Below are 17,500 nucleotides of genomic sequence, written 5' to 3'. Positions count from 1 at the left end.
TGTTAAAACATTTTTAATAATAATAATAATAATAATAATAATAATAATAATAATGATATTTTTGATTTCAGCGTATACCAAATAAGGCAGTTAAACATTTTTAATAATAATAATAATAATAATAATAATCTTTTGATTTCAGTGTATACCAAATAAGGCAGTTTCCCTGAGATTAGCGAATGGTGATATAACCTCATTAAACAATTTTCCCTTTTAATACAACTACGCCCACTTGAGATTAAATACATTCATCAATAAATGGAAATGGTTATTACTAACATTAATAAATTAAGTAAAGTTTCTCAAAACTAATCACAATTCGACATTAATACTCATACCCGTAATGAGGTGCATACCCGTAATTGCCATGGTGTCTGGGTGCTACGTACGACCGTCCGTTATAGGGATGGTAAGCCACTCCCACCCCGTGTCCATGTCCGTGTCCGGGAAAACCGCCCACGTGTACGTGATCGTGTCCGTACACGTCATGAGGTCCTGTCTGGATTCCATGGTGGACGCCATGGAGGTGGGCGTGGGGGTGGTCATGGACGTGGGCGTGGAGGTGTCCATGGACGTGGGCGTGGGGGTGGTCATGGACGTGGGCGTGGAGGTGTCCGTGGAGGTGGGCGTGGGGGTGCACCCCGTGTCCGTAACCGTATGCGAGGGGAGGACGGTACTCGTCGTGGACCCCGTATTCGGGACCGAGTTCGTGTTCGCTCACCACGTGTCCTAACCCGTGGGTGGGGAGCAGGTGGAAGGGCCCGTGTTTGTCGAGGTGACCGAGGATCACCTTCCTGTCGACCACACTCGGTCCTGGGATCAGAGGAAGGGCGTTGTGGGGCGCCTTGTATACGTATTCTGAGGACACGAACGTCGTCAGGAGGGCAACGACCTGGCAAGAGAATAATATAATAAACAGGTAAAGAGGAAGCATAGAGACGATAAAGGGGAATAGAGATGATAACAATACCTAACAAGTAAAAAATGCGCCGAATTTTCTTCAGCGCTATCGAGTTTTCTGCACAGCGTATAATCAAGGCCACCGAAAATAGATGTACCTTTCGGTGGTCTCGTTATAATGCTGTATGAGCCGCGGCGCATGAAACTTTAACCACGCCCCGGTGGTGGCCTGTCATATATCGTTGCCAGACACATGATTACGGCTAACTTTAACATTAAATAAAATAAAAACTACTGAGGCTAGAGGGCTGCAATCTGATAAGTTTGATGATTGGAGGGTGGATGATCAACATACCTATTTTCAGACCTCTAGCCTCTGGAGTTTTTAAGATCGGAGTGCGGACAGAAAAAATGTGGACAGAATAAAGTGACGACGGACAGATAAAGCCGGCACAATAGTTTTCTTTTACAGAAAACGAAAAAACAAAGATAGACTGTCGTCAGGAACAGAAAGACAAGGCAAGAGAACGATTCGATGATAACAGGAAAATGAGAACAACGATGGCTGGTAGACAAAGAGGGATAGTAAATAACGAAGATAATGAATGATGGATAATGATAAAAAGTAATTAAGACTTATAAAAATGAACAACAGTAGTAATTAAGTAGTCATACTGAAGACAAGTAAGAGGAATAATGATGATAAAAAAGAAGTATAATAATGTGAAAGATGTGACTATTTTATTTGATTCAATGAATTTTAGTCTGTCAAGCATTTTTGGCCAATCGGCACTCAAGACAGTAAAAAGAGGGTGTTCGAGTGGTTGGACAGCAAGACCAAGAGATCCAGAAAAGAAAGGAGATGAAGTACTACAAGGATCTAAAGGTGGAACTGGGAAAAAACTCCACAGTTCCACTGAGAGGTAACAGTTAGAGAAAGTGGAAAGCAAGACTGAAGTAAGAAGTGGAAATGGAAGTGAGTTAAGGTTCGAAAGGAACGCAGCAAACACCCTTCAGCAATGCCTACAGTGCACCACGTGAGACTGATGGCACTAACCTCCCCAGGCGGTGCAAGAGGTCTTCTGAAAGATATTAGAAATTAAAAGAGCAAAACTTTCCTCATAATCGTGGATGAAATGTGGTTCCGAAAATAACAAAAATAATTGGTTCGACAAGCAACTCTCTAATTGAGGCCAGACAGCCCTCACACTAATTATACAACTCGGCACAAATAATGAACAGGAGTTGTTGAGAATCCCGTGTTTACCAAACTTAAATTTTCTTTCGAAACTGCCAAGTCAAATATGAACCGTCGTGTAAGTCCAATTTCATTCGCTAAACAAGATGGAAAAGAATAATTACCTTTTCGATTTAGATATACTCTATCTCATTTTTAGTATTCTGATCTTTATCATTACTTTTTTATTTTAATAAACTTTAAATTCTATCATATTATTACTTGTTTCTTTCTGTCAACGCTTGTAAAAGAATAATAAAGATAAAACCTCAATTCTCTGACAACGTTGCAGTCCAATGAATAATTGTTTTATGGGTCTTAAATCCTTACAATGTTCTGTCATACGAGGTCACATAAATGATAGATGAATTGAGATATGAATATAAAGCATATAAATAAACATGTTATGTATTTTCACGTTTTGTATTTTCACAGATTATGTGTGTATATATATATGTATATATGTATATATATATATATATGTGTGTGTCTCTCTCTCTCTGTGTATACATGTACACACACATATATATGTATGCATATATACATATATATTAATACATATATATATGCATATATACATATATATTAATATATATATATATATATTTATATATATATATATATATATATATATATATATATATATATATATATATATATGTATATATGTGCATATATACACATATGTCAATATATATATGTCTCTCTGTGTATACATGTATTACACACACACACACACACACATATATATATAGTGTGTGTGTGTATATATATATGCATATATACATATATATTAATATATATATATATATATATATATATATATATACATATATATATATATATATATATATATATATATATATACATATACAATTATACAAGCCACCAATTAAAACGCGCCTCGATCCCGTAAACACCCCTTACCAACAACAACTTCATCGTTCCAACGATCCTCGCACACTGGCCGAACAAAACAAAACAGGCGGCGGAATAAATATATAGGAATCGAGAGCAACAACCTCCGGGCGCGTTCTATCCGAGTCGAAAGGTATGTGGCGAATATAACGCACCGATGGAATGTCTCTCTCTTTTATAGCTCGGCCAGGACCTTACGTACCTCTCTGATGGTCTCTCCTTTACCAGGCAGTTTCTCCTAATTAAACCGGGCCTGCAGATAATTGCTCCTCGCGCGAGTTGTAATGGTTCATTTACCGCAAAGGACAAAGATCTGTAGACAAAGCGGAGAGGGAGAGGGAGAGTCAGTACAGTTGCGCTTTGTCAGGAAGTATGATCGAGTCGTCAAATTATAATAGTCTAAATTAGATTTAGGAAAACTATGACAGTGGTTTAGTGGGGGATTTTATAAAGTACGATGAATTTGCAGCATTCGCTTGAGGAATCGGTAAGATGAATAAAAAGTAAAATAAGAGTAAAATGAGAGAATGATCTAAGAAACAAATTTAAAAAGGTAAAACAAATACGTCGCACTTCCTTGATGAAACTGCAAAAATCATAATTTTGTTAATCATTCGGAGAGGAAAACTGCCAAATTAACGTCAGTACACAACAATCATCGTCCTAAATATAAAACAAAAGTCAAAATTAGATGAAATGACAGCTAAACGTAGATAAAAAATAGTGAAATTAAATCAAAGGTTGTTAAAAATACTAAAAAATAAAAAAAAATAGCCCATACGGCGGCTACTGCTTTCACGCTTACGAGTCAAATACGTCAAACTGTAATTTGCGGTTTGAGTTATGTTATTTTCTCATAACCTTCGTATTCTCAGATATGCTTTATAAAAGAATCTAATAATGGAAAGAATCTCTGACACGCTGGTTTCATTCAAGTGAAACTTTCACTTACACTTGAACAGTTCTATTAGAGTAAAGAGTAATGGGAGTAGATTGAAGGATACCTAAACCCTAAGGTCAATGTTCTCTCTCTCTCTCTCTCTCTCTCTCTCTCTCTCTCTCTCTCTCTCTCTCTCTCTCTCTCTCTTTTATCAGAGATTATATATATCTTTATATATATATATATATATATATATATATATATATATATATATATATATATATATATGTATGTATAACATATTTTATATATATACATATGTACATGCTAATTTATACTTATATAAATGCATATATAAACATAATGACACGTCTCGAGTAAAATGACACAAATATACATCATACGCCAGTATCAATTACCATGCAGGCATGATGGAAATTTATGTTGATCCCCCTTGAAATTCGTGAACAATAACAGGGCGAAATGAACAGAATTTCACCCTAGAACAATAACGCAAGTTGATTAAGTTAAGGCCCAAACATTACTCTCTTCTGGGGCATCAACAAGCAACAAAACACAAGCACAATTCATCACCGTGACTCAGCGCACAAACAACTGATCAGTCTTAGTCAGGGGAATAATGATTATTGGTTACGAGAATACACGGAAATTTGTTCATCTCTCTCTCTCTCTCTCTCTCTCTCTCTCTCTCTCTCTCTCTCTCTCTCTCTCTCTCTCTCTGAATATATATATATAATATGCATGTATGTATATATATAGATATATATATACATTATATATATAAATATAATGTATATACATTATATTTATACTATATATATATATATATATATATATATATATATATATATATATATGTATACACACACATTATGTATATATATAATATATATACATATATATATGTATATGTATTTATATATACAATATAATATATATATGTATATACAATATATATATATATATATATATATATATATATATATATATATATATATATATATATATATATATATATAAATATATATATATATATACATATATATATAATATATATATATATATATATATATATATATATATATATATATATATATATATAGTGTGTGTGTATGTGTATTTATCTATATATGATCGCTGTGTGTGTATTTATCTACACAGATTCTCTCTCTCTCTCTCTCTCTCTCTCTCTCTCTCTCTCTAGGTAGCAGCATATAAGATTATTTGTTTCACCAGATACCCAGAATTAATAGAACCCTTTCTCCACTACCTGGCTCTATTCCTCTATTAGTTGGTTATTGTAGCTAGCTGGCCATTAACTGGTATTATTAGTTAATTATTCTCTCTCTCTCTCTCTCTCTCTCTCTCTCTCTCTCTCTCTCTCTCTCTGTCGGTTTCCTTCCATCCTGACCCCGTGTTCCAACCCCTCCCCTCTCTTCTTTCCTTTACTTCCGGCCCATCACCTCTCTCTCTCTCTCTCTCTCCTATCCCCTGTCGGTTTCCCTCCCATCCTATCTCTCCCGTTCCAAACCCCCCCCCCCCGTCTCCCTTTCGGCCTGGCACTCCCTCTCCCCTCTCTCTCCCTCTCTCTCTCTCTCTCTCTCTCTCTCTCTCTCTCTCTCTCTCTCTCACACCCTTTGTTGGTTTTCCACCCATCCTGTCTCTCCTTTTCCAAACTCCCAACCCCCTCTCTCTTTTTCTCTCACTTTCGGCCTGGCATCCCCTGCTCTCTCTCTCTAACCAGAAAAATCCCTCACTTTCCTCGTCGTTAATTTGCTTTCGTTAATGTTCTAGCAACACGTCCCCTTGCGATTTTTTTTTTTTTGTCGTCTTTTTTCAACAGTCGCCAAAAATACTTTTGTGTGGTGCAATGCTTCAAGCAAACAAGCTTGGTTTACTTAGTAGTGTTTTCAGAATTAACTCTTGGGCAAAGCAAACACAGACGCCAAAAGCCAAAAAAGTAAAAAGAAAAAAATAGAGTTTAAGACTCACTTCCTGCTTTTGAGAAGTTGCGTTTCATTGGTTTAATGTTTACATTAAGGAACCAATAAAGAGTCTGACCGATTTAGGCTTTGAAAATCCGTAATTGTTTTCGTTGTGAAATTCCTCGTAGCTTATCTGTGTATTTTGGTGTTTAAAACCATACACTTTCACAAATATGTATGTATGTATTATATATATACAGTATGTATATAAAGATAGTAGATAGATAGATAGATAGACATATGCGTATTTTATAAGGATATATGTATGTGTGTATGAAGACAAAAACATACACATATATATATATATGTGTGTTTATATACATTATATATATATATATATATATATATATATATATATATATATATATATATATATATATATATATATATATATATATATATATATATATATATATATATATATATATATGTATATGTGTGTGTGTGTGTGTGTGTGTGTGTGTGTGTGTGTATTTCTGTTCCACTTGTTCCTCGCACATTGATGTTAAAATCATTTTTTGCCAATATAATGAAAGGCTCTCTGTCGTAAATTTTCAGTATTCTTTGTAATGTTATATTTTTCATCTGCAATGAATTTCTTACAACATTTTATTGCAACTCGATTGATGTCAGAGGTACGATGAATGCTTGCAGACAGAGAGAGAGAGAGAGAGAGAGAGAGAGAGAGAGAGAGAGAGAGAGAGAGAGAGAGAGAGAGAGAGAGAGAGAGAGAGAGATGATTATGACTAAGCAGTCTGAACGGTAAAACTGAAGGAGGAAAATATCAGTTATTGGAAGAATTATGTTTTCAGAGAGAGAGAGAGAGAGAGAGAGAGAGAGAGAGAGAGAGAGAAAGAATTATGACTCATCTGCCGAAAGGCAAAACTGAAGGAAGAAAAAAGTCAAAGGGGTGATGAATTATACTTACAGTGAAATAGCTGAAAAGAGAGAGAGAGAGAGAGAGAGAGAGAGAGAGAGAGAGAGAGAGAGAGAGAGAGAGAGAGAGAGAGAATTATGACATACCCATTGAAAGGCGAAGTTGAAGGAAGGGATATGTACTGTTTTCCTCAACAAAAAACAGTTTTGCATCAATACAAGCAGACACCAGTCTGATGGAGAAAAACAGCATTAACGAAGATTACAACAAGTAAAAAATGCGCCGAAGAAATTTTTCGGCGCAATCGAGTTTTCTGTACAGCCGCTACAGCGTGTAATCAAGGCCGCCGAAAACAGATCTGTCTTTCGGTGGTCTCGGTACAGTGCTGTATGAGCCGCGGCCTTTGAATCTTTAACCCCGACCCGGAGGTGGCCTGTCCTATATCGTTGCCAGAAGCGCGATTATGGCTTACTTCAACCTTGAATAAAATAAAAACTACTGAGGCTAGAGGGCTCCAATTTGGTATGTTTGATGATTGGAGGGCGGATGATCAACATACCAATTTGCAGCCCTCTCGCCTCAGTAGTTTTTAAGATCTGAGGGCGGACAGAAAAAGTGCGGACACAAAAAAGTGCAGACAGAATAAAGCCGGCACAATAGTTTTCTTTCACAGAAAAATTTAAAAATTATGATTATGAAATTAAAATCGACTCAAAATTCACCTATCCTTAATCTTTACAAGAACAGCAAGTTTATATTATGAACGCCGGGAATATGTCTCGCTTATTTTTTTCCTAAGCTCGACTTTTGCACATTTAAGTGTCGCATATATAATAAGGGGATCGGAGGGTTAGCCACGACAAAAACACATTAAGAAAATAACTCTATGATGCCAAAGGTAATTATAACCAGGTACCTTTCATCCTAACCCCTAAGGAAAGAAGGGGACTTTGAAAATGCCATTTTGGTATAATTTAAACTCATTATTAATAATAACTATAATTATAATTATAATGGTTGGGATAATTACTAATGATAATTTTCGGTGGCAGCTCCGAAGACTTTAAGGAACGGGATCCTTGTGATAATTATTAATAATTTTCGGGAACAGTTCGAAAGGCTTCAAGGAACGAGATCCTTGCAATAATTTTCAATGATAATTTTCGGCGACAACTCCAAAGGCTCCAAGGAAATGGATCCTTGTCTCCATTCATGGTGTCTCGTAACACACGTCCGGCTACCTCTTCCCAAATTCGTTCCTGGAAAATCAGCAATACTCTGATTGCATAGGCAAGGGAATTCTTCATTTCCCCCTCTGCAAGGCTTTGGAACTCATTTCCTGCTGCCGTACTATCCTTAATGTTATAATTCCTGCAGAGTTAATCCCTACTTTGTCCTCAACCGTTTTGCTTTTTCATCGGGCCTGGGCAGGTTAGGAGTGCCATCTCATTTCCTCCAACATTACAATGAAATTAAGGATTCTACAATACAATATGAAATATGTACACATACAACTATTGTATCTGTATGTAACAATGATTAAATACAGGTAATGGCCTCCGAGTTACAAACCTGTTACAAAATGTAGTATAACACAATATACCTACTATATTACAATCACAAGGCAATGACAACATTACATAAATATATGCAACACTTTTTGTCTAGAAAAGTATATTAGTAATGCTATAATAATAAAATGTTAAAATAGGGCCTGTGGGCTATGCCGCCCTAAAATGTAAAACTGCAGTATCTGCAAAATTTTCGAAATTGAGATATGCCACCTATTGGGCTCTTGAAACACAAATACACAAGTTACTACAGTTTCAGGATGATTCTTCATTGCTTTATTTAGGGGGTCCTATTTGCAGTATCTGCAAAGTCAGCAGTAAGGCAAGGAAAAACTAAAGTATCCACCATTTTTATCAGTTTTGTATTTTTGCAGATAATGCAGTCTTCCATTTTAGGGCAGTGTTGGTATTGTTACAAAAGGGAGTGACCCTCAATAAGGTAGTTAAATGATCTACGTGACTGATAATTGCCTTGTTTTTCAGTGAAGACTCCCTCGTCTAGGGGGAAGTTTTGTTTCTGTAATAAAAGCAAAATAAAAAAAAATGCGAAATCAGATGAACGTGTCTAGGCAACTAATTAAAGGAGATAATTAATTTGAAGTTCACAAACAATTCACAAACAAAAGGAATAGAGGGACTGTTATTATTATTATTTTTATTATTATTATTATTATTATTATTATTATTATTATTATTATTATTATTAATAGTAGTAGTAGTAGTAGTAGTAGTACAAGCCACAAGTCCATGATACCTAGCAAACTCTCATAGAACAGAATACTGAACAAATCACATATTTTTTTATATTCACACATCGGTTCATTATTTCTATCTAGACAAAGAGAAAATACATAAAACTATGAAAGCATAAATGTGTACATAAATAAGTACATCAATTCTGCTTTGCATCATTGCGTAGAGAGATACAAATGCATGACGGAAACGGGTCATTTGAGAAAGAATTCAGAGCGACTGTCGTGTTGAATCTGAAACTTGAAAATTTTACTTGTAAACGACATTGAACTTGTTGATGAATGACTCAAGACCGATAATGGCGAGGGAGCCAGAAATGTTCAACTTTGTTATTGATTATAACGTAGGACTTTTCTAACAAGATGACTTTTAAGTCTCTTACATGGGTTTGTGACAAGACACTTTTCCATATTAGGAGGAAGACAAGCGATGGGTAAGTTAGGAGTCCCATCTCATTTCCTCCAACATTACAATAAAATTAAGGAGTCTACAAAAAAAAATTAAGTATATCTTAGGTTTACCAGACCACTGAGCTGATTAACAGCTCTCCTAGGGCTGGCCCGAAGGATTAGACTTATTTTACGTGGCTAAGAACCAACTGGTTACCTAGCAACGGGACCTACAGCTTATTGTGGAATCCGAACCACATTATACCGAGAAATGAATTTCTATCACCAGAAATAAATTCCTCTAATTCTTCATTAGCCGGCCGGAGACTCGAACTCAGGCCTAGCGAGTGCTAGGCGACAACTCTACCGACTCACCCAACGAGTAAATAAGAATGTTACGAAATATGTACGCATATAATTATTCAATCTGTATGTAACAATGATTAAATACAGGTAATGGCCTTCGCATTACAAACCTGTTACAAAAAGTAGTACAACGCAATATACCAAATATATTACAATCATAAGGCAATGACAACATTACATAAATATATGCAATACTTTTTGACCAGGAATGTACATTAGTCTTGCTATAATAATAAAATGTTAAAATAAACCCTGTGTCTATGCTGCCCTAAAATGCAGATATACCTGCAAAATTTTCGAGTTTCAGAATGATTCTTCAACTTTATTTACTGGGTCCCATTTGCAATATGTGCAAAATCACTAATACAAAAGTTAACTTTTACTGTTTCAGACCAATGATTCTTCAATGCTTTATTTACGAGGGTCCCATTTGCAATATCTGCAAAATCAATGAAGAACTAAGGGAAGGAAAACTGCAGTATCCACCATTTTTATCAGTTTTGTATTTTTGCAGATGCTGCAGTTTTCCATTTTAGGGCAGTGTGGGTATTGTTACAATAGGGAGTGACCCTTGATAAGATAGTTAAATGATTGACATAACTGATAATTGCCATGTTTTTCAGTGAAGACTTCCTCGTCTAGGGGAAAGGTTTGTTTCTCTAATAAAAGCAAAATAAAAAAAAAAACAAGAAATAAGGTGAACGGGTCTAGCAAGCTAGTTAGCAGTTAATGAAAGATCAAAGTGATTTTGAAATCCATAAACAGATGGAATAGAGGGCTGCTTACTATTATTATTAGTAGTAGTATTTTTTGTGGGGGGTGGGGTGTCTATTACAGTCATCCTATTCGACTGGGTGGCTTTTATAGTGTGGGGTTCCGGGTTGCATCCTGCCTCCTTAAGAGTCCATCACTTTTCTCACTATGTGCGCTGTTTCTTGTAGCACACTTTTCTGCAAGAGTCCTGGAGCTACTTCGACATCTAGTTTTTCCAGATTCCTTTTCAGGGATCTTGGGATCGAGCCTAGTGTTCCTATGATTATGGGTACAATTTCCACTGGCATATCCCATACCCTTCTTATTTCGATTTTCAGGTCCTGAAACTTATCAATTTTTTTCTCCTTTCTCATCTACTCTAGTGTCCCATGATAATGCGACATCAGTGTATGATACTTTCTTCTTGATTTTGTCAATCAACGTCACGTCTGGTCTATTGGCACGTATCACCCTGTCTGTTCAGATACCATAGTCCCAGAGGATCTTTGCCTGACCGTTTTCTATCACTCCTTCAGGTTGGTGTTCGTACCACTTACTACTGCAAGCTAGCTGGAATAGAAGAGAAGCTAGAGAAAAGGTGTAGGAATGGAGGGAAACAAGAGGGCTGGCCCGAAGGATTACACTTATTTTACGTGGCTAAGAACCAATTGGTTACTTAGCAACGGGAATGGAGGAGAAGCAAGAGAAAAAAGTGTCGAAGGCCCATCGGAGGAGAAGCAAGAGAAAATGAATGGAGGAGATGCAAGAGAAAAAGAATGGAACGGAGGAGATGCAAGAGAAAAGGTGTAGGAATGGAGGAGAAGCAAGAGAAAAGGTGTAAGGAATGGAGGAGAAGCAAGAGAAAAGGTGTAGGAATGGAGGAGAAGCAAGAGAAAAGGTGTAAGGAATGGAGGAGAAGCAAGAGAAAAGGTGTAAGGAATGGAGGAGAAGCAAGAGGAAAGGTCTAGGAATGAAGGAGAAGCAAGAGAAAAGGTGTAAGGAATGGAGGAGAAGCTAAAGAAAAGGTGTAGGAATGGAGGAGAAGCAAGAGAAAAGATGTAGGAATGGAGGAGAAGCAAGAGAAAAGGTGTAAGGAATGGAAGAGAAGCAAGAGAAAAGGTCTAGGAATGGAGGAGAAGCAAGAGAAAATGGTGAATGGAGGAGAAGGAATGCAAGAGAAAAGTAAGGAATGGAGAGAAAAGATGTAGGAATGGAGGAGAAGCAAGGGAAAAGATACGGTCCTTAAAGTGGCCATATTGATTCTGCCAGAGATGAAAGGGTTAGTGGCTTGAGGGAAATCAGTAAGAAAAAAGTCCAGAAAATCGCAGAGAAAGGAAAAGGATGAAGGATACGGATCAGATGGGACGTCAAGCTGAATGGGAAGAAGACAAGAAAGTGGAGGGAACTCATTTAACTTCTGACAACATAAATGGAAAAATCTGACATGAGAAGTTGATAAACATTCTATGACCAGCTACACATATTGCTATAAGCAGACCAAAGAAGGTTACATATTCTAGAGCAGTGGTTGGCATCTAATTTCAATAACCAGTTATTATTATTATTATTATTATTATTATTATTATTATTATTATTATTATTATTATTATTATTTTATTAGGAAATTATTAAAAGAAGTTGAAGGATTTTTGCTTATATCAACAGGGAGGGAGGCATCAAATACTGACATAAATAATGGTTATTATTATTATTATTATTATTAGACTATATTATTATTATTATTATTACGTTTATTATTATTATTATAAAGAATTGAGTATTTATATCTTGTTATAGAAAATAACTTGGCATCATAATTTCAATAAATTTTATTAAATTTTATTATTATTATCCCCTGGAAATTATTATTCAGTTGAACCCTAGGTTTATAACTTATGATCAAAAGGAACTTGGCATCAAATTGCTCAATAAACAATAAATATTTATTATTATTATTATTATTATTATTATTATTATTATTATTATTATTATTATTATTATTATTATTATTCAGAAGTTGAACCCTATTTATATGCTTACATCAAAAGGAACTTGGCATCAAATTGCTCAATAAATATTTATTATTATTATTATTATTATTATTATTATTATTATTATTATTATTATTATTATTATTATTATTATTGTTATTCAGAAGTTGAACCCTATTCATATGGAACAAGCCCAAAGGGGCCATTGACTTGAAATTCAGGCTCCCAAAGAATATGGTGTTCATTAGAAAGGAGTAAAAGAAGGTATTGGGAAATACAGAAAGAAGAGCTCAGTTATCAAAAGTAAAAAAGAAAATAAATTAACAAATCAATGAATAAATGAGTAAATTATTAAAATAAAAGGAGAACTGTTTCAGGGTAGGAGAGCTGTTTTAGGGAGGCATTGCATCTATGCGTTGCATCTTCGCTTGAACTTTGCAGAATACTTAAAAATAAAAAATCTCCCTAATAAACACTCTAACTGGTATAAACCTTCAAGAAAAATTCTTCCAATTTACCAAGCCATTATTTAGTATCCCTCTTCCTCCGGTTGTAAATGGAAAGTATCAAGTATATTCAGAGGAAAGCCGAGGCTAATCCAATAACGAAGAGAATGTCATGGGGGGGGCTGTTTAATTAGCTCTTTATTCACCCTCGGAACGTTAATTGTGTTAAATGGTGCCAAAGGAATGCAGTGATAATTCTTATTTCAAAATATTTGTATAAATAGCTGAGCCTTCTCAGTACGAATGCCAGGGAAGGAAAGTAGGTTACTAGGTGAAGCGTCGCTTTGAATTTAACGAATTCGTAACTAAATTGGGATTAAAATGTCCGTGATTGAGTAATTTGTTTAATAACGGTGATGCAATATTTTTATTATTATTATTTTTCTAATTTCTGAATATGTATAAAGTAGAATATTGTGTTCAGGGAAAAAAGTAGCTGATAAAAAGGTGTCATTAGACACATGAGAATAAAAACGTGGTGCAAGACAGGAGACAAAATATATATATATATATATATATATATATATATATATATATATATATATATATATATATATATATATATATATATATATATATATATATATATATATATATATATACGAATATGTATAAAATGGGATGGGTATGAATGAAACTAATAAATCTTTGCTGCAGCAAATGTTACTTTTATTGGTCGAGATATTCGTATTTATTTGCGTATCCTTAAAATTAGGACTCGTTCGAAGATGGCTGGACATAAAGAGAGGCCCAGTCAGTTACCGGCCGTATCCGTAAGGGAATCCGTAGCCGTAGTTACCGTGGAATCTCGGAGAGACGAAGGAATGGCCGTGGTAGGGATGGTGAGCAACGCCGAGGCCGTATCCGCGCCCGTATACGGGATAACCGTATCCGTACCCACCGGAAAAGTGGCCAGGCTCGGGATCGGCGCTGCGTTTCCCGATGTAGTGAACTCGGGGGCCGTATCCGTAACCGAGGCCGTAACCTCCTCCCAGGCCGTGGCCGCCGAAACCTCTCCCTAGTCCGAAGCCGCCGTGACCTCCCCCGAATCCGAGTCCGCCGTAGCCACCGTACAGCCTTCCGTGCCCGAGGCCGTGGCCGAGGCCACCTCCGAAGCCGAAGCCTCGGCCGAGGCCGTAGCCAGGGTCGGCCGAACGCTTCTGCTCTGCGGCCGCAAGAGCCACCAACAGAAGAGCGATCTGAAGAAGTGAAATACCGAGGGTTACTGAAGGCTGGTTAATTGATTGACTGATTGATTGATTGGCATTACAAATTTAAACAGCGTCGCAGTGGGCGTTGTTCATCGATAGCTGATAGAGCAGTGCAATGTATAAAAGAATAACAATGAGTTTACAATATTGACAAACAACAGTCAATAATTAGGTCATTGACAAATTGGTCCTACGGGATTTAGACATTGTTTATAAATGTCTATATTATTATTATTATTCAAGACAAACAAAAAAGGAATTTGCCTAATGAATTTCACTGTCTGACTAATGTGAACATAAAATGAAAGCAGGTAAGAAATAAAGGGGAGAGAATAAAATAATACAATAAGTTATAAGACTGACAAACAATAGTCGATAATTAGCTCAACAACAAATTGATCCCACGGGATTGAACGTTGTTCATCAAGGTTGATAGAGCAAAGCAATTATGATCAACTGACTGGTTACTTCAGATCATCAAAATTGCGTCACGATAACTATGGTCACTTACGAATGAATGTTCGTTATTGTAACTACTGAAATAATTGATTGTAATAAATAAAAAAAAAAAATATCGACTGGTTAGTTCAGATAATCAAAATTGCGTCACGACAACTATGGTTATCAACGCGGAATCAGTCACTATGGCAGCTGCTGAAATAATTGATTTGTAACAAATGGAAAAATATACTTGTACAAGAATCTAACTCTAGCAACAATATTCATGTAACCCAAGTCATTAGATCTAAAATTAAAGAACGCTTGAAATTATTTACTGGATGCCATTATTTTCAGTTGTCCCCCATCATTCAGGCTGAGGAGGTCATTATTATTATTATTATTATTATTATTATTATTATTATTATTATTATTATTATTATTATTATTATTAAAAAATACTCATAGTACAAGAGTCTTAAAATGGAGAAACAAATACGCATTTATGTATGTGTATATATATTTAAAGATAAAACTGTACAGGTAGCTTTCGGGAATCTGTTCAATATTATCTTTAAATATATGTACATATACATAACTGAGGATGTGTTTCTCCATTATTATTATTATTATTATTATTATTATTATTATTATTATTATTATTATTATTATTATTATTATTATTATTATTATTATTATTTAAGATCAAAAAGGATTAATCTTAAAAATTAAGGTCAACTTTTGGAATTTCAAAATAACACAAACATGACTCAATGAATGTAAGTGATATTTCCATGCAAATAAAATCGAGCTAAAACTGAACAAGACCTGCTGGTATTTACATACAACATTTTGCTTTATAATATTAAATATGCAAATAACGATTTGTAAAATTTACTGGTCGTCAGAACATTCGTAGATCAACATGTATCATTTTCCAGGTCAACAGGGTTGAATTATAACGGAGACAGTAGTTGAAATTATTAGGTAAAAAAATAAATTTGTTTATAATTTACGAAGTTTAAATTCACTTTCCATTAAAATAGCAATGTAAAACTTCTGGCACGTTCAAGAAGAATAAAAATTAAATGTGCAGATGACATCAGGCAAGAGTTTTCTATTAGCGCTCTGGAAATAAATCTGCAACGGAATATTTTATTCACAGAAATATGAGAACTTTTTAACGACACAGTTGCGTCAAGACTTCTGCGAGTGACGTGCTTATTTCAGTGTTGAAGCATTTAGCAAATTACGAATTGTGATAAGCATGGATGTACATTTCCGGTAATGTATATAGGCTATATATATATATATATATATATATATATATATATATATATATATATATATATATATATATATATATATATATATATATATATATATATATATATATATATATATATATATATACACATATATGTGTGTATATATATATATATATATATATGTATGTATATATATATATGTATGTATATATATGTATGTATGTATGTATATTTATATATACATATATATGTATATATATATATTTATATATACATACATACATGTATATATATATATATATATATATATATATATATATATATATATATATATATATATATATATATATATATATATATATATATATATATATATATATATATATATATATATATATATATATATATATATATATATCATAAACTGAGACAAACACAAGGGAAATCTAACCCCCAAACAAAAAGACAAATGTCAAAAGAAACATCAGACAACAACCAATTATGTTATAGTTAAAAAATTATTGAAAGGTCGAAAGGCTCCATCGAGCATCACAGCTCACAGTGTACTCGCAACTAGCTCCCAACGCAAGATCGGATGGTTGTTACCGTCCTTCTTCCAAAAGAATGACCACAAAACTGAGGCCTTTGATGTGCGCTACTAGGAAAGGTCTATGGAGACCGGCAGTTGTTATGTGGTATCAGGGTGTAAAATAAGATAGTTAGAGAATTGGGCCTTTCAGAGAAGATATTTGTTGAATTACTGCAGTTATAGAAGAAAATTCTGTTGGGACGACAGTCTGAGTATGAGGAAAATACCGGTCATATGAATTCTAAAACAAAGACAAAAAAATCTGTAACAAGAAGGGTAACTTTATCAAAATTTGTAAAAAATCTCGTAGACTGAAAAACCAGTTTCGTTTTCTGAAAAAAATATATCTGTAAATATCAGGAAGAGGCAAATATCTATCATAAAACGGAAAATTGCCTTGATAGAAAGCTAGAATAACAAGCATCATGAAGATGCTCAAAGAAATAAAAACAAATAATCTATTACAAATCCAAGAACAACCTGACTTCTTACCAAAGTTCTCATGATAGCTAAAAAGATATTTTTCGGCCAATGAGGGAGGGACTGCCTGGTGACTGTGTCAGTCTGAGATCAAGAGTTCTGTTTTATACTGATTCTGGACGACCTAGACCTTCTCACCTTCCTGCACAGACCTTAACCACGCCTTTCGTCGCTTGTCACTGAGCAAGATGGCGGCCGTGAGGAGGGCATGACGCAGCCGAAATAGATGCTTTGGACGGTAAAGATTCTGAAGACATGTCAGTGAGTCATATAATAATTCTTCCCCCAGTTTTCGCTATCGGTTGGTCTTTCCTCACTCAGAAATGTAATGGTTGTTAGTTAAGAGACTCAGGTTCTTGATGGAGTA

The 17,500-nt window shown here is 34.8% G+C and overlaps 2 protein-coding genes across 2 annotated transcripts; both read right to left on the bottom strand.

The window, feature by feature from the left end:
* Positions 1–139: 139 nt before the first annotated feature.
* Positions 140–3,303, bottom strand: LOC136842057 (kininogen-1-like). The gene is made up of 2 exons (XM_067109437.1): positions 3,065–3,303; positions 140–892 (listed from the first exon to the last, which is right to left on the bottom strand). Exons 1-2 carry the CDS (start codon positions 3,077–3,079, stop codon positions 326–328), a joined length of 582 nt encoding a protein of 193 aa, XP_066965538.1. The 5' UTR covers positions 3,080–3,303; the 3' UTR covers positions 140–325.
* Positions 3,304–13,772: 10,469 nt separating this feature from the next.
* On the bottom strand, positions 13,773–17,192 carry LOC136842056 (glycine-rich protein-like). Its single transcript, XM_067109436.1, has 2 exons — positions 17,146–17,192; positions 13,773–14,346 (listed from the first exon to the last, which is right to left on the bottom strand). The coding sequence occupies exons 1-2, from the start codon at positions 17,155–17,157 to the stop codon at positions 13,906–13,908; spliced, it is 453 nt and encodes a 150-aa protein (XP_066965537.1). The 5' UTR covers positions 17,158–17,192; the 3' UTR covers positions 13,773–13,905.
* Positions 17,193–17,500: the final 308 nt, after the last annotated feature.

The sequence above is a fragment of the Macrobrachium rosenbergii genome, chromosome 9 (assembly GCF_040412425.1).
Source record: "Macrobrachium rosenbergii isolate ZJJX-2024 chromosome 9, ASM4041242v1, whole genome shotgun sequence".
Taxonomy (NCBI): domain Eukaryota; kingdom Metazoa; phylum Arthropoda; class Malacostraca; order Decapoda; family Palaemonidae; genus Macrobrachium; species Macrobrachium rosenbergii.
The sequence above is the reverse complement of the archived record's forward strand: the minus strand, read 5'-3'. Positions and strand labels throughout refer to the sequence as shown.